Source organism: Taurulus bubalis (genome assembly GCF_910589615.1).
Source record: "Taurulus bubalis genome assembly, chromosome: 15".
In the NCBI taxonomy this organism is placed as follows: domain Eukaryota; kingdom Metazoa; phylum Chordata; class Actinopteri; order Perciformes; family Cottidae; genus Taurulus; species Taurulus bubalis.
This window is the reverse complement of record NC_136603.1, coordinates 3445887-3468719: the sequence shown is the minus strand read 5'-3', so window position 1 is coordinate 3468719 and position 22833 is coordinate 3445887. Positions and strand designations below refer to the sequence as shown.

Sequence of the window (22833 nt, the reverse complement as noted above, 5' to 3'; positions counted from 1 at the left end):
TCATACAGCTTCCTTCATCTCTGGTGGCTGAGGAAGAGGAGACGACTGAGGAAGAGGAGACGACTGAGGAAGAGGAGACGACTTCGTCAGCGCTCCTCTGCTAGCAGCGATCTGAAGGTCTTCAGCTCTCTGATGCTCGTGGAAACCCTGCAGCACATGGAGAGGTGAACACGCATGACACAAAGAACACGAGCACATGTTGACCAACAAGTCAACAGCAACATGAACATGTTGACCAACACGTCAACAGCAACATGAACATGTTGACCAACACGTCCACAGCAACATGAACATGTTGACCAACACGTCCACAGCAACACTCTCACCTCCCGAAGGCGTTGAGCAGCGAGACGACCTCCTGGCGGCGCAGCTGGAAGCCGGGCCTCCGGCCGCTGGACGAGGGCGGAGCTTCAATCTGTCGCCCGGAAAACAAAATCTTCAGCGACGTTCCTAAACCCTGAGTCTGGAGACGAGACGGAGACACGGGGACCAATCACAAAGCAAGCTAGTCGTTAGGTTTGATCTCAAACAGCAGACACAGACTTCTTACATCCTCATTGGTATTAAAAGAACTACTGGCCTGCAGTTTCCCCCACAGCCGACACTTGAAGCAGCCGACACAGTCCATGATCCTGGAGATGTTGAGGAAGGCCAGTCGGACGTCCTCCTGAGGAGCATTAAAGGCGCTCAGAGACACTACCACTGTAGTCCACAGGGGGCGCCAGTAGCAACACTACACAAAAGTTCCTTTTAGTGGCTATAAGTAGGTCAGTTACGCTGCGAGGAAATTCCCGTTGACCCAAACTTGTTCTTTGTACTTCCTGCTTCATGGTTGGACCCCCAAAATAAACACTAAGTTAAAGTTGCAGCTCATCAAGTAACTTTAATAGCCTTAAAGTACCCTGATGGAGGCAAGTGAAGATTATTTTTTTTTCCTCTAAGTTTCAACCTGTAAACTTTATTTACGGTTTACAGGTTCAACGGAGGTTTAAATGCCGGCCGACCTTCAGTTGAGCCGCTTCCTCTTCATCCCCAGCAAACAGAGACGTCTCGTCAAAGTGGAGAGGGAAAGATCTGGAAGAGGAAAGTCACAACAAACTGTTCAGTTACACAATTAATGTGGCAGCCGCACCAGAAACTAAGACCTTTTAATGTGGTTGGAGATAACAAAACAACACTTCATAGGACAGACTGACCGGGCCAGCTGCAGGATGTGCAGCAGCAGCTCTTTGAGTCTCCGGTCCTCCGCCGGTCGGCCCGTGAACAGCCGGAACGCCGGCCGCTGGAAGAACGGCAGCGCTTTGGCCAGCGCTCGCAGCTGGATCAGGAACAGGAAGTAGAGGCTGCGGAGCCGCTTGGGCCCCTCGCCGGCCGTCAGCTCCGAATCGAAGCGCTGACGGAACTCCGACACGTTGTGACCCCACTTCTTCTGAAACCAGCTGTCTGAAGGGGGCGAAGTGGGGGACAGAGAGAAGGATCTACCTCACACAGGCTCCGCCCTCTCCTGGACTCTATGAGGGGGCGGAGCCTCTGCTTATAGAACTAGGGTTACACTATCGTAACCTCCGACACCCGGCTGTAATTCGACTGGACGTGGGATGAAGTTGGACATTAATTAGAAGCTGTTGGAGAAACATTCATTCATTCTGTATGTATTCCTATTTCATTTGATTGTTTATGTATGTTTGTATTTGTTTCTTCAAAATCAAAAATGGAGAAATCAGAGAGAGGCATGATGGGAGTAAATAACAATACAGCTGCAGAAGATTCTGACTTCTGGATCAATCGGAGAGGACGGTTACTTTAAAAAAGTGCAACATTTTGGGAAATGCACTGATTCACTTTTTAGCCAAGAGTGAGATTGATACCGCTCTCATGTCTGTACACTAAATATGCTACCGGCAGCAGCTGGTTAGCTTAGCTTAGCACAAAGACTGGAAACAGTAGGAAACAGCTAGCCTGGCTCTGGTTGTAGCGCGTCTCACCCTCCAGGAGGTATCTGGCGCTCAGGTGGATGTTGATGCTGGCGTGGAGGCCCGAGATGAGCCGGTAGAACGCCCTCTTCTCCACACACTGACCTGGCACACACACACACACACACACACACACACACACACACACACACACACACACACACACACACAGAAGAGAGGTGGCAAAACAAACAAACCAAAACAACCCCACATCTTTTCTCTCTGCAGCTGAACCGTCAGCTCACCTTCCAGCCAGCTGTAGAAGACCTTTGCTGCAAATAAACAAACGCATCATGAGACGGGGTGAAGGGAATCGTGGGTTGATGAAGAGGAGAACCTCGTACCTTCACTTCCTGAGCTGCTGTGGAACGAGGCGGGGACGATCGGCCGCTTGACGCTGAGCGGCCTGTGAAGGGGAAGCAAAGAGAGAGAGCGATGGACTCCACTTCTAGACTTCTATATGAACGTCTAGCTGCTCTGGGCTGAGATCACGTGACCCTGTGAGGCTTTACTTGAAGCAGTTCTCCTCATAGATGCTGCTCCAGACCCGCCAGGCCTCTGGGCCTCTGAAGCCCGTGAAGCGCTCCGGGTTCAGCAGCAGGTCCACGTACTGGGAGTCCGGGGACTCTTCGTCTGGGAAACAGCAACACTTCAGTCAGCTGTAAGTCACTAACAACAACAATAATAATAATAATAATACATGATATACAGTAATAATACACCTCTGTTTTACCAGGCAGGTGGGATCCCAACTAAAGAAAACTAAAGCGGAAAGTGGAGGATTGAGGCTCTAGCAGACACCTGTGTAGCGTTAATAATATTAATATTAATAAATGTATTTGTGTGCATTACATGACCTACACATATGTTCTTTGGGTTGAATTGTGTTCCTTAAAAATACTCCTTACATTATGTTTGCAAAACCTTAAAAACAACAACTAAGAGCTTCACATTCTTAACATTAAGCTCCTTAAAACTAGCTCAATTGTACCTTCAAATTCCCCAAAAGTATGTATTTTTTTCACACATATACATGTATATATTTAAGAAAACAAAGTTTTTCTCATGTTCTCTTAAAAATATATTATATTGATTATGTTCTTTAATAATTTTACAGACTTTTCATAAATTTCCCTGAAAATATTCTTTGCATTCTTTTTACTTCCAGTTAAGTTTTCTTAATATTCTGTTATATATATATATATATATACACATACATATATACATATATATATATATACATACATATATACATATATACATATATATATATGTACATACATATATATATATACATATATACATATATATATATACATATATATATATACATATACATATATATATACATATATATATATATATATATACATATATATATACATATATATATATATATATATACATATATATATATATATATATATATATATATATATGTATATATATATATATATATATATATATATATATATATATATATATATATGTATATATGTATATATGTATATATATATATATACACATATATATATATATTTGTGTGTACTTTCCATTCATATTTCTATAACTCAGTACCGTCCAGCACGCAGAAGCGCTCCGCCTCGTCGTCGTGTTCGCTCCAGTCGAGCAGAGCCGCTCGGGTCTCGTCACTGGAAAAGAAAACAGAGACAAACGTTTTACCAGGAACCGTCATTTCATGTTGAGTCTGGCGCCCCCTGTGGACTAAAGGGGTAGTGTTTCACCAGAGTCCCTTTAGAAAACGTAATGGTCCCGGTCCTGGTTGGTGTCATTGCGATGACTTGGACTCTAAAATGACCTGGACTCTAAAATGACCTGGACTCACCTTAAAGAAACATCCACAGCTCCCAGATTCTCCGTCTTCTCGCACTCGTTTACTTCTGCAGAAAACTGAACAGACAGAACTTGTGATTCCACAAAGTAGTTTTTACTCGTTAACTATCATTTGAGCAAAGAAAGACACGATGGCAGAATATGATGACTGCATTCAGTCCAGAGTACTTTTAATGTGTAAGAATGTCTTCTTAATGACTCGCCGGGTTAATTAAAGGTTAATAAATACAAGATTCCCTTAATCTCAGAATATGTTCTCTTTAATAACTACAACCTGATACTTAAATTCCCCAAATAATATTAAAAAAGTGTATTTTCTACAAAAGGACCCCACACCTTTTTATCTATCTATTTATCTATTAGCGTCTCATTAATTAATCATTTGTTACAACAAACTGATAGAGAGGTTTTAAATTCTGCTTTTTATTATTTGTTCAAATGGATTTTTATTTTTTTTAATATATCCAATCTTGTAGCTACATTTTTGTATGCTTCCTCAAAATTAGTTATTTAATATTATAAATGTTTTTAAATCCCAAATGTTTGTCAGAATCCCATTTGTTACAGCTGGTCCTGACGGCTCACCTGGTCCTGGGAGAAGGATCGGATCCCCTCTGGAACCTGGTTCTGTTGGGCGGAGAGCAGAGAGCGAGTGACGTGACTACAGGTGAGTGCTGTAGTTTCATTTCACAGGTCGATGAACTCACAGGTGAGCAGGGCTTCACCGCACAGTCCTTCAGCCCACAGTGACCTCTGACCCTCCAGAACGGACACGCCTTGTTCAGGTTCACCTGCAGAACCCACAGTGCTCAGTCACTGTGTGTGTGTGTGTGTGTGTGTGTGTGTGTGTGTGTGTGTGTGTGTGTGTGTGGTCCGTCACCTTGTAGAACCTGAAGTAGTCCGACTCCAGAAGCTCTTGAAGTTTGGAGAAGAGTCGGTCGTTGTTGAAGCCGTCGATAGTTTCCACGTCACAGGAGCAGTCGTCCAGATCTCCGGTGACCTGCGGAGGACGAGGAACCGGACTCAGCAAGACCTCCTTCCTGTCCCACCGGACTCAGCAAGACCTCCTTCCTGTCCCACCGGACTCAGCAAGACCTCCTTCCTGTCCCACCGGACGGGAACGTCCACTAGGAACATCCACTAGACCTTTACCTGAAGGGAACGTCCACTAGACCTTTACCTAAAGGGAACGTCCACTAGACCTTTACCTGAAGGGAACGTCCACTAGACCTTTACCTGAAGGGAACGTCCACTAGACCTTTACCTGAAGGGAACGTCCACTAGACCTTTACTTGAAGGGAACGTCCACTAGACCTTTACTTGAAGGGAACGTCCACTAGACATTTACCTAAAGGGAACGTCCACTAGACCTTTACCTGAAGGGAACGTCCACTAGACCTTTACCTGAAGGGAACGTCCACTAGACCTTTACTTGAAGGGAACGTCCACTAGACCTTTACTTGAAGGGAACGTCCACTAGACCTTTACCTAAAGGGAACGTCCACTAGACCTTTACCTGAAGGGAACGTCCACTAGACCTTTACTTGAAGGGAACGTCCACTAGACCTTTACTTGAAGGGAACGTCCACTAGACCTTTACTTGAAGGGAACGTCCACTAGACCTTTACTTGAAGGGAACGTCCACTAGACCTTTACTTGAAGGGAACGTCCACTAGACCTTTACTTGAAGGGAACGTCCACTAGACCTTTACTTGAAGGGAACGTCCACTAGACCTTTACCTGAAGGGAACGTCCACTAGACCTTTACCTGAAGGGAACGTCCACTAGACCTTTTGGGTCACGACATGTGGAACAGGAACTACGGACTCTTGTGGGTTTTTTTTCTCACAGTAACATCAGCGGCAATACATTGAAGTACAATTTAAATAGAATAGTTTTACCATTAATTATGACTTTAATGAAACGTGAGCTACTTTGCAAAATAATATTTTATTTTATTTTTATATTTTTTTTTTGTTTTAATGTCGATCCTAAAACAACTTTTAAAGTTAAAACATGAACTCATTATGTATATATGTGGTATATATGTATACATATATGTGTGTATAACAGAAGCTAGTTCCTTCTTTTCCATTAATCACCCCTGAGATTCATGCGTCGACCCTCTGGAGGGCCCCGCCCCGGAGGTTGGGAACCACTGTAAACTTCACTGGTGTCCAGTGGATAAAAACGGATTAATAATAATATCATAATCTAGAATATAGACATTAATAATTTGCAGATCAAGTACTTCAACTTTTGATACTTTAAGTACCTTTTGATCATAATACTTCTGTACTTCAAGAGTACTTCATTACATGAATTACTTCTAATGTGGTACTTGTACACCATTTAAAAAGGTACACCCGTGGAAGGCTACAGACGTGAAGAGGGTTCAATCATTAATTAAAAAGAAAAGCAGCAAATATTCTAATTTGGAACAAAGAATAACGACCAAAATAGTTTCAAATACATTTTCTAATAATCAATGAATCTCTTTTGTGACGTCACTACAGCTGTCAGATAAGTAAAGGAGTAAAAGTACAACACTTGCCTCAGAGATGAAGTAGAAGTATAAAGTGGCACACAATACAAGTACTCAAGTACAGTACAAGTACCGCAACATTGAGCACAGAACTTGGAGTAAAGTTACTTTATTAACAGGTGTAACATCAGGAAACAGAAACTACGGGTCGGCGGGGGGCTCACCTGACAGAAGCACCTGCTGTCCGCACATCCGGGTACCTGGAGGAGGAGGAGGAGGAGCAGCAGCTTCATCACGACCTCCGTGTTTAGAGAGAAAGACTTTAATGTGAGCGGAGAGAACGAAGCCAGGTTATCAGGAGGATCCGGGTTCGAGGCGCTGATAGAGCTGATAGTGGTGACGTCACGTGGCGCGTCCAGTCCGCTACGTGAGAGACGTGACATTTAATCTCACGTGACTTTTTCTATTTAATGTGTCACGAAAACATCGTTATGATACCCACGAACTTTCTATCAACTCTTAATGTAATATTACATATGGTTTCTTATTGAAGCAATACATTATTTATGTATAAATAGTGTTTTGGGTGCAGGTCAGTTTTAAAGTGGGCGCCGTCTGTGTAATACCAACACCAGCCACACGGCGGCGCTGCCGGACGGATTTATTTAAGTTACACCTTTAAATAGTTTATTTAGCTGAAGAAGTAGGAACATGTTTTAATATTTCCTCCTTTCAGTTGATCACAAACATGTAGGGAATATTTGACTGCGGAATGAATACTTTTACTTTGTATTCTTATGTACATTTTGTTGATAAGACTACTACTACAATGTGTACACACCTAAACTCTCTGACTAACACACTCATTCAGTTTCTTTTCCTTGTACAGACCATAATAACTCATAATTCATGCATCAGCATGTGATGGACGGATGTGTTTTCTTCTACATATTTAATTATATTTGAGGGTCGTCCCATCATTTGGACCAAATTTTTTTTTTTATATATATATATATATATATATATATATATATATATATATAATATCTTCTATATGTGTAAAGAATGTAATGAGACAAATATAGATATATATGATTATTTATTGATCCTGCTGGCAGATCAATAACTGAACTTGACTTCAGCAGAGAATAATAAACTGAGACATCAGAACGAATCTCAACCACATGTCACTCAAAGAGGTTTGTCAATATGTTTCATAATTAGTTTGTTCTTTCTTCACATCCTTAGTTTTTGGGACATTTTCTCCTTTTTTTTCGGACTCTTTTATTGAAACATGATCAATCAATAAATCAAGAAAACAATCTGCATATTATTACATTAGCATCAGTTGCAGCCCTGTTTGTTAAAAACTAAATGAACCATCTTTCATCTGTGTGTTCGTCCTCCATGAAAATCACACAGCTGATCAGTTGCGTTGAGGATCGACAACTTGGTCACGTGATCCAACATGAAGGTGTCATGGCCGCTGCCGGTTTAACGTCCGTATAAAAAACATTTATGTCTCGAGTACAAAAAGAAGGCACTGCCATTAGTTATTCTAAATATGACTTTCCAGCCTCGCGCATGCAGCTTTAAAATATAAATTACACTTTTGTTTTTGTTTCCTCGACTTTCTCATTTTTTCGGCATTTGTCACATTTTTTTGTCCTTTTTTTTGTTTTTTTATTATTAAACATACAATATTCTTTTGTCAAATATATACGTAAGCCTGCAGTCAATACAGGACATTGGCTCTTTGATAAAATAAAACTAAATGAAGAAAAGGAGCACAGTCAGGCGGCAGCACTTTGTTACACAACGGATGCTGGATTTACAAAAATAAAAACAAAAAAACAGAGAAAGGTCTCGGCGTCCCACGTCGACAGAAACCGACTGAAGCGGAATCCAGGACGGGACCGGAGGATACAGAACAGCATATATGTCTCCGCTTAAAGTACATGACATGTTTTTTGGAATATCACGGCGTCGTCTAACGGTTAATACTGCAGAGCGCTCCGGGACACGCAAAGAAACAAGGAACAGAATAAAGCATTTGGTTTGAGGCGATGCGTCTCGGGACGTCCTGAACGCTCAACGCGAGTGTTTGCGTTTCTAAATCTCCTGAACTTTGTGTCGACGCCTTGGCGACTCCAACATGGCAACGTGACGTGAACGTCCATTTAAATACTGCGAAAAGGTACGAGAGGTTCCACGATCCCTTTGATCACATGACCGGCCGACGGCTGGGACGCTCCACGCTTTAAGCGCCAACGAATCCCAAGAAACGACGAGACAGTGAACGCAGCCAAAGTCCTGCGTGTGTGTGCAGCATCAGTGTTGTTCCTCCTCACGCACACACACACACACACACACACACACACACACACAGAAGAATTTGCCCAAGGGCATTAATAAAGGATAATTTCTTCTTCTTTCACACACAGAGACACACACGGGAACACACAGACGCACACACAAACACACACACACAAGAACACACACGGGAACACACAAACACACACACGCAGGAACACACACGAGAACACACACACGGGAACACACAGACACACACAAACACACACACACACAAGAACACACACGGGAACACACAAACACACACACGCAGGAACACACACGGGAACACACACACAGGAACACACGCGCACACACACACACACGTTAATTTCAATCAAACTTACAAATACTCTCGAGAGCGCAGAATGTGGATTAATGCGCCGCTGAAAATAGTCCCCAACCAAAGCTGAATAACTTCCTCCACTGAGCAGCTGGTTCTTAAATGACCTTTTAAAATAAGAAACTATATTTTTAAACCCAGCGGTCTCGATGTTGAGCGACAGACAGGAAGTCACAGGCTCTCTTCTTGGGGTTGGTCGACGATGAGAACAACGCCGGCCGTCTGGTTTAGAGCTGCAGGTCTCAGGTCTGCTCTCGGGTCACAACGGTCCGCTGGTAAAACGCCCACAGCACCAAGTTCAGGCCCCAGATCAGATTCCTCCCAAAGACCAAACAGCAGAAACGACGTGCGGCCGGACACGAAGCTTCGCCTCGACGCGACTCTGACGACGGCTACGAAAGATTATAGTCCAACAACAACAACAACATGAAAGAAGAACTGTCAAAGTCAACAATGACTATGTTAATATTTGAGATGTACGTATGGTCACCAGCCATAACATGTTAATACATATGGTACTTTAAATAAGAATACACCTAAATGAGTACAAGTATCACCTCTGCAATGAAAAACAAAACCAAAAGAATAAATAATTGCATCTCCTTTAAGTACGGACTCATTCCGAGACGTGGAGCGGCTTCTCGGGAACAAACAAACAAAGATGTTGTCGTCAGTTCACGCCTCTTTCCTGCTTTGGTGGAGGGTTCCAGTCTCCAGAGGAACCTCTAACAGAACGTCTGCATGTTCTAGTCCCTCTGACAGAGGACGATGTGTCGGGTTTAGTGACATCTAGTGGCGACGTCACAGACTGCAACCAACTGCTCCTTTTCCAAACGCGCAGAGGACCAGCTGAGGAACACACTGCGGCCTCTGGAGGGTTTGGTTTGTCCGTTCTGGGTTTCCGTACAAACGCGGCGGACTCCGCCTCCCTCTGTAGGTCTGAATATACTTAGTTTAGGTGTTTTTACACTCTAAATCCCCCACACGGCTCCTTTAACACACTTCACACACTGAAGGGCTCAGTATTTAAACCGATCTGGTGTTTTACGGATTTCTATTTCACGTTTTGGTTCGAAACCTGAAGTTTGCTTGAGAAGGTGAATGGTGGCAACACGCATGATGCAGACACCCTCAAAAGCTCACAGAGGCTGGAGGAGTTCCTTGTGATAGTGAGAATGAGCTCGTAAGAACAAAAACAGATAACCAGTAGATGGAGATGTAACTAAAACGTGCACAGACTCTGGTGAGGTCCTTTTAGGGAGAGACACGAGAAGAGATTTTCAACTCCAGCATGTTCGAAGGTCAAAGAGAAGCGCCGGGATTCAACATGGCCGCCGGTTGTGGTTGTGATGTTCCTCTTTCATCATCCGACTGGTGCGTGAGCCTCGAGCATTTGGGATTTTAGTGTATCACATTATTATAGCAAGTGCAGGATACAAAGGTTTACTATAGAATTGCAACAAACTAATGAAAGAAACTAAACAATAATAATAATATTAATAGTAATAATCACCCCTACATGCTCAATCGGGGGTCAGGACTCTCGGCGCACAGAGGGGAGTTTCCTAACCAGCTTATTTCCGTATAAACCCATCTTTTAAAAAGTCTGTATTCCAGACACAATACACTGAGGATAAATATTAAGACACAGAATAACCATGAGATTCAGAATTTAAAAAAAAAAAGAAAGAAGAAATCCCACGTAGGCCGTGTTACAGAATGCGGTCAGAGGCCGTGACCGCGTTCCACCAGCAGGTGGCGATGAGCACTAACGAGACAATCTCGGGGGAAACTACCCTTCATGGATTGCTTTTTTGTCTTCCTGCCATCTTCTCCCACATTTCACGATCCCCCCGTCCTCCGAGAAAGAGGTTTAGTTGTGAGGTGCAGCTCCGGCACGTCACCCCGCTTCACGAGGAGAAGACTAAACGCAGCGTCTGAACGAGCAGACGGTAATCTCCCATTTACGTGTGTATAAATCAAAAAATAAAACACACAAAAAAACAACATATCGTGCCGACAAAGGGCTCTGAATTCAAAGTTCATACAGTACACGATGAACAATATGTAACTGACCGGAGCCAAACTCACGTCCTCCTACACTCGCTCACATGACATCATCATCCTCAGTCATCTTCGGCCCATCAAAGGTCCCGCCTCTGATGTCTTTCTCCCGTCTAAAACATCCGCTTCCCTTTCCAGCGCCACCTCAGCTTGATTCTTTCTTTTGCTACTTCCTGTGTCTTTCTCAACCTCCACCTCCTCCTCCTCCTCCTCTTCCTCTTCCTCCTCCTCCTCCTCCTCCTCTTCCTCCTCTCCACGCCAACGCGTCTCCTGCTGCTGGCTGCTAAAATAAAGGAAAAGCACGTTGGTTGTAAACTAGCGTGACGGCTACTCGTGGGGCGTAAAGCTGGTGGGCGGGGCCAAGACTTTACAGAATATGACGTGATTCAAACCTGAAATCCAAACATGTTTCTGTACCCTTTTGAAAGTAGCATCATTATGTAAACAATAAATACATACAATACAAATACACAGGGTTTGTTTGTGTTTTTCTTGCCGCCCAATACTTGGAAAGAGGCCTTTGAGCTCCACGAGGATCCGCGCTGGGAGCGCAGTCTTCTCGTCTAGCTTGTCTTGTTTTGGGGTCTGAGGTACTGTTATGGGTCTGAAGGACGCCACAGGCTGTGGCCCGTGTGCGGGGGACCAGAGGGCCCGGATCCACAGGCCGGCGTCGCCCCTCCGCTGGCCCGGTCACACGCGGTTCAGCGCTGGCGGAGCAGGAAGTGTGTTCTTGTCCCGACCTGGTGGACGGTGCCGGTGTGATCGCTCGCGCTGGCCGATTGAAGGTCGGCTCTCTCTCGTGTTTCTCAGATCCCGTCTGATCCTGGTTGAGCAGGTAGAGGGGCGGTGACCTCCAGGTGACTTATCGAGAGAGAGCCTCGTGAACCAGCGCCGTCCGACCGCGCTCACTCAGGTCCTCGGTTCATATGGTTGATGTGCGGTCGGCGCCGTCTGCAGAGAAGAGCGTTCAGTTAACTTTAGTTTGTTAGAACAACGATCAAAACCACAGAACGTACAGAAGAAGTGGACGTCGTTAGTTTGTGCACCGACATTCTGAAGCCTCAAGTTTGGCATTTTCGCCGTCGCCATCTTGCTTTTTTAGAACCAGAAGTGACACGAGAAGGCGGAGCTAAATCCAACCGCATGCTGAATAAGATACAGTCTAACGTTCACCATCACAGAGTAAATAAAGTTATTTAAGTATCCAGTAGATCATGTGATCAGGACATCATGGATGTTTCTCTTGTCTCTGATCATGTGACTTTGTAAACAACCAATCAGTGTTTTGACCAACAGGAGAGCTAGCAACGTTAGCAGCACCGCTAACTGAGAACCAACAGGAGAAGAGCTAGTAATGTTAGCAGCACCGCTAACGGAGAACCAGCAGGAGAAGAGCTAGTAATGTTAGCAGCACCGCTAACGGAGAACCAACAGGAGAAGAGCTAGTAATGTTAGCAGCACCGCTAACGGAGAACCAGCAGAGGTTCAGTTCAGTTACATGGTGATGCGTTCAGGCTCCGCTCAGTGAAAATGAGTACTGGCTGAAGGTAAATGACGACGTTCTCATGATGCGTTCACATGTAATCTAGTAAAATGGAGTGTTGGTGATAAACTAGAATAAATTCACATAAAATAGATATTAGAGATGAACTTTGTTTAATTAATACAAATATATATCAATTGTATGTTTTTATGAAGATTTAGAATTTACACAGATTTCAGGTTGTTGAAATGATTTTAGGGCCGATGGGTCAATGTAAACCAGCTGCTATAATCAAACAACAAAGAGATCTATATCTGTTAATATGGATCACCAATGATGAGGGATCTAAAAGTTACATTTGCTCCGTTTCTTTCTTTACTGCTGATCTGATCCGTGAGTTTTATGATCCGACTCTACTTTCTATCCAGAGTTATTATCATCAGCTCTGTTAAAAGAGAAGAGACGTTGTGACTGAAGGCCTGAGGCGTGTTTCCTGACGTGGGGCGCAGCGGGGGGTGGCGGAGCCCCACACCGGCACGGAGAGGACAACACATCTGTAACAACACTGATAGAGCTTCAGAGGAAAACAACAGGCTGACAGCTGCTGCTGGTGAGGAGGAACAACGTTATGCTGTTTCATGCCGGCACTGAAAGGGCCGGTTAGTGTCATACTGGTCCGCTAGCGCGGAGACGACCCGCTATACTGGTCCGCTAGCGCGGAGACGACCCGCTATACTGGTCCGCTAGCGCGGAGACGACCCGCTATACTGGTCCGCTAGCGTGGAGACGACCCGCTATACTGGGCCTCTAGCGTGGAGACGACCCGCTATACTGGGCCTCTAGCGTGGAGACGACCCGCTATACTGGTCCGCTAGCGTGGAGACGACCCGCTATACTGGGCCTCTAGCGCGGAGACGACCCGCTATACTGGGCCTCTAGCGTGGAGACGACCCGCTATACTGGTCCGCTAGCGTGGAGACGACCCGCTATACTGGTCCTCTAGCGTGGAGACGACCCGCTATACTGGTCCGCTAGCGTGGAGACGACCCGCTATACTGGTCCGCTAGCGTGGAGACGACCCGCTATACTGGTCCGCTAGCGCGGAGACGACCCGCTATACTGGTCCGCTAGCGCGGAGACGACCCGCTATACTGGGCCTCTAGCATGGAGAGGACACGCTATACTGGGCCTCTAGCGTGGAGACGACCCGCTATACTGGTCCGCTAGCGCGGAGACGACCCGCTATACTGGTCCGCTAGCGCGGAGACGACCTGCTATACTGGGCCTCTAGCACGGAGACGACCCGCTATACTGGGCCTCTAGCATGGAGAGGACACGCTATACTGGGCCTCTAGCATGGAGACGACCCGCTATACTGGTCCGCTAGCGCGGAGACCCGCTATGCTAGACCGCTTCCTGCCGCTGGTTCAGAATCAGTTATTGAGTTCTGTTTCTGCAGAGACTAGAAGGAGAAACTCTGGAAGAGACGGAGTTTCTTCAGTTAAAGGCACTCCTTCGTTCTGCGCTCACACACACACACACACACACACACACACACACACACACACACACACACACACAAAGTAGCACTTGTCCACTGTTCAGCATCGGGCACTGAGGTCTACTGTCTTCACCTCAGTTCAGTTTTTTTTGGGGGGGAGGGAAGGGGATGTTGGCACCATCTTCAACTCAGACTGAAATTCACTGTAAATATTCAATACAAGCCAAGTCCTCCACTGATGACCACAAGGGGGCACATTATTAGTTTTTCCAGTTTCACATCTTAAAGCGGCATTCTCTCTCCTGACCACCAGGGGGCAACTCCTCTGGTTGTATAGAAGTCTATATAAATGACTCTACTTCTCTTGATTTATTCCCAGTAAACATTGTAAACATGAGTTTAAGTCTCAATCTCTAGTTTCAAGTCTTTTTCAATACAGCATGATGTTCATTTAAGTCAAAAGGTCACTTCCTGTTCACTATTTCCACAAATAGTGGTCTAGACTCATAAAACATTGATGTTATGTCACATATCTACATCACGTTAGATGGAAAAAAGGAACTAGAGTGACGTTGTACACTTTCCATCATACTCTATGATCCACTGAAGCGTCGCATCCTGAATGTGTGTAAAGACAGGATGTCTGTTCCCTGTAAATACATATGTTTATGTTTTATGGATTAATAATCAGCATCTATTAAAATGGTGCGTTACCTCCCAAGGCGTGCTCCGTCATGCTCAGACACAGAGACTCAAGGCGATTGTTGATGTCTGGCTCCGTCACCGGAAGCTGAAGATCTGCAGAGGAACAAATGCAGAAGGTGAAGCGTCAGTGATTCAATTATATTCTTATTAAAACAGATTCCAACACATTTGGATAAATAAATAATGCCACGCTATAAATAAAAGGCCTCAAAGAGACTCGCTCAGACGCATCCGACATCAAATCAACGTGTTTTACCGGCCTTATGGGGACAGAAGTCTCGGTACACAGTCATCATGACATTTTTAGGGTGAAGACTTGGTTGAAAGGTAAATGTTTAGGAAATGTGTTCAAAGTGTTGGACCCATGTTTTTAACAGCACACTTTGGATATTTGACTTGTACGACGACTCCATGGTCATTTCGCAGATATCCAAAATGCTGCCAGAATGTTGTGGATAAAGGAAACGTTATTGTCCCACACAGGAAGTCAGTTTGTTCAACACGAGCCGGGCCGTGAACATCTCCCATGGCCGGAGAGAACGATTGAGTTAGACCTAGTAGTCCACACACTGGACTATTTATAGGCCCCAAATCCCTCCATACACACACACACACACACACACACTTTCTGCGCCTCATTTAAAACATCTATTTATCTGTATCAGAATCAGCTATATTGGCCATGTGTGTTTACACGTTGCTCCTACATACACAATATACAAGATATATATATATATATATATATAGTCAGAAGAGGGGTGGCCCAGCGACAGCATCCTGCAGGAGGGGGCTGTGACTGCATGACTCTGCAGTTGTCAAAGGCGGAGAGGGAGAAGAAGGTAAAGAGAGAGACTGAGTCAGGGAGAGAGGGAAGGGGAGGAGTGGGCCGTGTCCTCGCTGCACAAAGAGCCTCATTGTGAGACTCCTCTGACTCCATCCTCCCTCCCTCTCTTTCTCCCTCCCTCCTCCCTGCATCTCTTCCTCCCTTCCTCCATCTCTTCCTCCCTCCCTCCTGCCTCCTCCATATCATCCTGCCTTCTCCCTCCCTTTCTTTCTCCCTCCCTCCTCCCTGCATCTCTTCCCTCCTTCCTCCATCTCTTCCTCCCTCCCTCCTGCCTCCTCCATATCTTCCTGCCTCCTCCCTCCCTCCCTCTCTTTCTCCCTCCCTCCTTCCTGCATCTCTTCCTCCCTCCATCTCTCTTCCCTCACGTACAGCCTCCACTCTCCCTCCTGCTTTTTTAAATTCTGCTTTTCTCTTTATTCTAACAAGAGGGTGTGTGCATGTGTGTGTGCGTGTGTGTGCGCGTGTGTGTGTGTGTGTGTGTGTGTGTGTGTGTGTGTGTGTGTGTGTGTGTGTGTGTGTGTGTGTGTGTGTGTGTGTGTGCAGGAAGTCCCAGCTTGTCCTATTACTGTCCATTGTTCCTGTGGGACAAAGTCCAGTCAGCAGAGGCTACTACAGGTCACTCCGCCTGGCGCCAACGGTTACCATGACCCGAGTCTGTGTGGACACTGTGTGGACCGGGCTGGCTGGGTGGAGGGGGGACAACACTCAAGCTCAAACCAGAAGTGATCTTTCGCCATTATAGGAAGGCCTGTGAAATAAAAACATTACCTACTAAAGTTCTGCAGGAATCCTAAAACCCAGCGATGAGTCGGCACTTTAAAGTCTCAAAGTCGACGTGTTTGTCTGGAATCAGTTCTGAGTTCAACAGAAGCTGAAGAGACGTTAACGTTTAGTTCTCTGATGGATGAAACACATCAGTAGAGACTCTCTGCTGCATCTAGAAGCTTCTAGGTGTCTTAAAAAGAGTCTAAAGGAGACGACTAAGCGTCCTCACTTGGACACTAGTCCTCCTTCAGCTTAGTGGAGGAGACGTGAAGTCATGTGACCTGGTGGAGTTCCTCTACAGACGAACATGAACACATTCTGACCAATAGATTCCATGACTTTTCCATGATTTTAAACCAAATTTCCATGACAAAACATGTTGTGAAATCTGGGTGTAAACAGTAAAAAGTGAGTAAATGTAGTATTTAAACTAACAATGAGAATACAAAGCATACAGTAAACCTTAAATGACTCAAATGAATGAGACAATAGTTTGATTAAAAGAATAAACATTTATATAGATGCCTGCTTATATTTTGAGCGTCTTTCTTTTAAAAGCATATTAATTATTTCAAACTCAGCGTAAATGAACGACATGAACACATGAATATAACACATTTACCTGACTTTTACTAAACTTTTGGGATTTTATTTTTTTCAAGGGCTTTTCCAGGTTTTGCATGACCGTAAGAACCCTGGCTGAAGCTACAACCTGCGGATGTTTCATTCAGAGTAACAGACGGCATATGGAAGTATGTTCTCACCGGCCTGCTGGAACATGACCATGGTTTGCGGCGTGGTGTGGACCGGCAGGGAGCGGGTCCTCTGCACCGAGCTGTGGGTCCGGCTCGGCATGCTGTTGCTTCCTCCGGGGTTGGCGAACCAGAGACCCTGAGGAGGAGATGTGACCCGAGGCTTTAAACTACGTCTTCAAAGACTCAGCGCTCATCGTCTCGCGGCACAAATCGGTGCTTCTACTCGTTTTATGGGATGTCTTGTTTTAGAGACGAGAAATGCAGTCATTCAACTTGAACTAGTTACTCGAGACGTCTAGTTGTATTTTTGACCTGTGGTTCACCTGGATAATTTAAAAGGCTTTATAACTAAATAACAGAAGCGATATTGAGACCCTCCTCTTCACGTGCACACACAGCTTTTCACACATCGCAGAAAATTCACTGATCAATGAGGAATATTAGGAAACATGCTGAAGACCCCGGTCCTCGTTCCTGGCTGGCTCGCATCTAATGACAGTCTCACCACATGAATTCCTCACTGTAACCTGTCCAATACACCCTTAACACCACTAGGCCCCGCCCTATTACATCAGGCCCATCCCCACTAACTCAGGCCCCGCCCCACTACCACAGGCCACACCCCACTAAATCAGGCCCCGCCCCACTACCTCAGGCCCCGCCCCACTACATGAAGTGCCTGTGAACTGTTCAGTGCTCGTCTCTCTCTCTTACACATCACATATAAACTCTCTCGCTCATTGCCGCTCCTCCAACACCACAGCTACCTCTCCCAAACTATGACTCACATATTTCCCTCCCTCCCTCCCCCTCTTTCTTTCTCCCTCTCTACACATCCACACAGCAGTCCCACACAAGAAGGTCCAGCGTGAGGAGGAGGAACTGAGGTATTTCCTCCCATTGTAAGGGATGAGAGAGAGAGAGGGAGAGAGAGAGGTTTCCAGTGAACTGGGTCAGCCCAAACCCGAGTGTGCCATGATGGTCTGAACCAGCTCCACATGCTCCTCCTGTTTCAGGCCTGACGCAGGGCCTCTGGTATGTGTGGTGACCTACGAGCTCCATCCATCTCACTTCCTTCTACAAACTCCACCGCTGCTCCTCTTCCTCACCCCATGGTTTTGTAATGGAATAAAAAAATCTATTTATGGGAGACTACGTGCTGAAGAAGGAATTCTGCTGGCCAGGTTATTGTTAACATCCTGGAATGGGTTATTACGCATTTCAAAATGTTCCTTTATGGAGTCACGAACAACTCTGACAGCTCTGCTTTACACTGTGAACGTTTTGAGTATTTATGTTCCGCACAATGTGATGTTCCCGTCCTGTAGAAAGTCTCTTTTTAGCGTTCTGTGTCAGTACTCGTGATTTTTTGTTGATTCTTTTGTTGAGTAAATGAAAACTAATCAATAGCATGGTTCTTTGGGCCCTCACCTGTCTGCCCTGCTTGGGGCCGGTGGGGGTGCTGCTGGAGCTGCGGGGCGTGGGCCCCAGCAGGCCCCCGCTGCCCAGCAGGGGCCGGGCGCCGGGCAGGCTCCTGGAGGGCATCTGGAACTGGCGAAGGCTCCTCCGGGCCAACACGCTGCCCCCGACACAGCCAGCGGTGGGGAGGGAGTTGGACTGGCCGAAGCGGCTGCGGAACGAAGCGGGAATCACGGAAACATGAAAAGAAAAGAGAGAAAGAAAAAAAGGCTTTTCAGTTGTAGATTCCTTTAAATGACGGAGTGTTCCGAATGTTATCTTTACTCCAGCGATGGAGATCATTTCACAGGAAAACCCTCTTTTACTCACCCACATTTAAGCTATTGCAATTGTAGACGCGTCAACAAGAGAAAAAATAAACCTTTTCCCGTGTGTAAAATAACTCTACGGACATTTATTTAATCATTTAAAGACATCGGTGGTCGTCTCTTACGACCTGAATGCTTCTGGTTGTTTTATTAAAGAGTTTGCATCCCGGCCAGTGAAAGCCAGACTGTGTGTTCACCTCCTCTGCGATCGGTACCCCGCCATGTCGAGGAGGGTTTTCCTTGGAATGGACCGGAACAGCCTCTGGACCTGTTGTTTCCATGACAACAGCCTCTTCTTCTGCGTCTCGGTGAAGGACTGACGGGGAGAGAACAGGGAGGATGAAGCGAGACACGGAGAGGATTTTCAGGTACAACATGAGCCAGATCTGATGCATTGATACCATAAACATGTAAACGGGTCCATGGTGAATAAGGCTTCTAAAAAAGTGATTAAATGGATGTAATGGATATTTTTGTAAGTCTCAGTTGTTACCTAACTTTTCATAGTGTTTTAAATAGTTTTTAATTATTTCATCAGCTTAAAGCTATTGGTAAACATTTTTATTTATTTGAGTGTTTCAATAATAAAAGTCTTTTATTTAAAATGTATTATGAGGAAAATACATTATTTGCTGGGACAGCTGCGCCGCCTTTCAGGGTTTGAGGTGCCAAAACATAAAAGAATGTATATTTTTTGAATGAACTGAAAAGTCTCTTTTGGACATAAACGGTGTCTAACTACAGACGAGTGTTCCGGAGGGAGGTACCTCATGGATAAGGCACTTGTCGATGAGTTGCAGGTAGGAGCTGATGTTGTCCTCGTCCGACCTCGACACCAGTAGCTGGGTACAAACTGACGAGGACGGAAGTAAAGACGTTAAACCAGAACAGAAACCTCTCTCTCTTAGTGAAAACAGGTTCAACCGAGTGCCGGTGCAGCAGCTCACCTTTGCCCATGACTCGAGTGAACTGGCCGGGTAGATCCCCCTCGGCGATGACGCTCGAGCCCGACTCCGCCTCCCCTCCGCCGACCCCGGACAGGTGGGCTCCGGGCGCCGCGCTCTTGCCCTCGGGGCCCAGCAGGGCGCGCTGCAGGGACGCCTCCTCGCCGCCGAGGAAAGCCTTGATGGGCGTCATGATCATCTGGTGGAGCTCCTGCAGCGGGGCGCGCAGATTACTGCCCTCCAACACATCCTGGTGGAGGGGGGACGACAGCGGGGGAGATGGGGGAGGCTGTGAGGACGAGGTTTTACTTCACAGGACCGGGGAGGACATTTTCAAAATCTATCAAAGCGACAGATCTGGGGTCGCTGGAAAGGCGTCGCCCACAAAAACTTTTCCTTATTCATTTGACGCGCATAAAAGTTCAAATCTACTCAACTTTTCATGCATATCAGTCCTCCCTCCCGCCCTTCACACAGCGGCGCTCGACATGAGTCCGTGTAAACCCAAAATACCAAGCAGCAGGTGTCTCGTTCCCCGCGACCCTTCCGATGCAGCGGGAACAGATTTTTAAATGAAGCGTTGGTGAAAAGGTTAAGCCTGAATTTAGCCGGCCCAAGAAGTCCCCCCTGTGGCGTGCCCTTGAACGCCATTGTCTTGCTCTGAAGGCTGACTGGAGGGTTGAGGGGGATGGGTTTAAATTCGGAGCCCAAAACTCTCCTTCCTGGATTAGGTGTTCCCTTCGCTGCCATTTCAGACACACAACACCGACTGAGAGCGGCCACCCGTCTCTCTAACATGCGGGAAAAGAGAGCCGAGTCCTGTGGCGTCCACAAGCTCAATCGCCACACACACACACACACACACACACACACACACACACACACACACACACACACACACACACACACACACACACACACACACACACACACACACACACACACACACACACACACACACACACACCCAGACAGGTGAGACAGAAGCTTCATGACTTTGTTTGTGTGAGTACAGCGTGTCGATGAAGAGGAGGAGAGGATGTGGTGACCCCTCACTGACCTTTTCCAAGCTGCGCAGCAGGTTCTGCCTCTCTTTCAGCTTCAGAATGCTGATAACAATCTTGTGCCGTGCTCCTTTGGTGACCTTCTGTTGGAAGAAAGTTTTGTGTCAAACACCAATTTGCTTATCGTCAAAAAACACTAAAAAGGGGCTGTGAACAATCGGCCAGCGATTGTTACCATTTCTGCCGATTTTTAAGGCCAATCAGAAGCGCCGATAAGATGACGCAATGACAGAAGACAGTGAAATGGTTTGAGGAGCTGTGAGCCGTGTCTCTAAAGCAACCGCTTCCCTTGGGGCGCTGCTCTGGTTACGCGTCAGCAACCAGCTCGCCACAACCTCCCGTCACCTAAATATGCTCTCCAATATCCCAGCAATCGTTGATCCTGATCGGAGAACCCTTGAATGAAGCGGGTCTAAGTAGACTGCAGCTCTTCTTTGAGAGAGGCGTGCACAAACACGAGTTGGGCAGAAGTTATTTTGGGCTAATTATTCTTAGTTGAGGCGGTTACAACGTGTTACACGTCCCATGAAGAACTGGAGCTGATAGTCTAGATACTTCTCGATCAGGCCGATAGCGATCAATTACCCATAAAGCTCAGCCTGTCTCAGCTGCCTCGTGTGAGGGTCGGACAGAGAAGAGGAGGCAGCACCTGGAGGAAGTATGCAGCTTGTGTTAATTTTAGCTGCATCCTCTGTTTCAGAATAAACGTCTTTAAGTACCAGCACAGCAGCCTCGTCCTGTACATCAACTTGACCTGAATCAAGCCAGTTACCTCATTACATCCCTTTTCAAAACTGAGATTGAAGATTTAATACTGGTGGTATAGTAGGGTGCTCACATGTTTTTGCGTATACTGTAAGAACCTGTAATATCTTATTCTCTTCACAGATTAAATTCAAACTAACAGTGCTTGTGTGTGTGTGTATTTGTGGATATATATATGAAAACCTGTGCCTCTAGCTGTTCTTCAGTCAGCGACATCATCTCATCGTAGGTCATTGTGGAGAAGAGAGCGGCGTACTTATGGAGACGGAGACTCTTCAGCCAGGTGGGAACATCTGTGTGTGGGAGACAAACCCAGAATTATAAAGAAGAATTTAACGGAGTAGCTAAGACACGCCCAGTCACTATCGGCTCAGCAGAAGCGTTTCCTCTTTTCTGTGACGTGAGGTTGAAGCTGATGAATCGGTGTTCCTGACGGATCATCTGTTGATAGCAATCTGCTTTCCTACGCTGTGACGAGAGCGTGTGGATGGAGCATCAAGTAAACTCATTTAGCGGCTGGCCATGTAGCTAGCTAGCTTGCTACTTCCACCACGATTTCATGCTACAGTTACAGAACATTAAAAACCACCACGTGAACGCTAACATATAACGGTGCTGTTGTTAAAAGAGCGTTCATGATGGACGATACCCTTTCAGTGAGCTTATCCTGATGCTAATGCTAACGCTAACCGCTGCCGTTGTGATGGTTGATTTGGACCTAAATCCATCAACAATACTACAAAATATACATTTATATTGGTTTTCAGCTGAAAAACGGGCCTTATTAAATCATTGTCTACACTTTTACAATATTCAATCACAACAGTTTGAAAGTACTCATAACTTAACATAAAACATACATTTGACAAGTTAGTAGTACATTCATTGAACTCAAGTATTAAAATAACAAATCTATTCCATACACCCGTTTCTTTAACAAACTTATGATAGTAATATACGATATAAAGCTCATATGACAATATTTGCAATTCTTTAGGCAAATTATGTTTGTAATACGGTGTGAGGTTTAGAAAGACATGCTGTTGGCAGAAGGATCAAACGATTAGATTCTGCCGGATCACATTAGTTATATATAGTGAGACATGCGCTGCACATTCAAACTGCTGAGAGTCGGCCAACTGCTCCGCG

General features: G+C 45.6%; 2 protein-coding genes across 2 annotated transcripts in view; both read right to left on the bottom strand.

Moving 5' to 3' along the window:
* Positions 1 to 22: 22 nt before the first annotated feature.
* On the bottom strand, positions 23 to 6605 carry ero1a (endoplasmic reticulum oxidoreductase 1 alpha; the record flags this gene model as incomplete). Its single annotated transcript, XM_079231450.1, has 15 exons — positions 23 to 147; positions 327 to 463; positions 581 to 667; positions 1005 to 1074; positions 1197 to 1443; positions 1986 to 2078; positions 2219 to 2245; positions 2318 to 2379; positions 2486 to 2606; positions 3552 to 3625; positions 3820 to 3884; positions 4413 to 4454; positions 4535 to 4618; positions 4708 to 4827; positions 6537 to 6605. The coding sequence occupies 15 exons, from the start codon at positions 6603 to 6605 to the stop codon at positions 87 to 89; spliced, it is 1359 nt and encodes a 452-aa protein (XP_079087576.1). The 3' UTR covers positions 23 to 86.
* A 5276-nt stretch (positions 6606 to 11881) lies between these two features.
* samd4a (sterile alpha motif domain containing 4A) overlaps positions 11882 to 22833 on the bottom strand; it is a gene marked incomplete at its 5' end in the record, with an annotated part of 35105 nt that continues 24153 nt past the window's right edge. The window contains 9 exons of the mRNA XM_079230477.1: positions 11882 to 12022; positions 14770 to 14853; positions 17134 to 17260; positions 18556 to 18754; positions 19109 to 19227; positions 19679 to 19764; positions 19859 to 20105; positions 20916 to 21002; positions 21868 to 21977. Of these exons, the coding sequence (XP_079086603.1) occupies positions 11994 to 12022; positions 14770 to 14853; positions 17134 to 17260; positions 18556 to 18754; positions 19109 to 19227; positions 19679 to 19764; positions 19859 to 20105; positions 20916 to 21002; positions 21868 to 21977 (1088 nt within the window). The 3' untranslated portion in view covers positions 11882 to 11993. The remainder of the gene's footprint in view (positions 12023 to 14769; positions 14854 to 17133; positions 17261 to 18555; positions 18755 to 19108; positions 19228 to 19678; positions 19765 to 19858; positions 20106 to 20915; positions 21003 to 21867; positions 21978 to 22833) is intronic.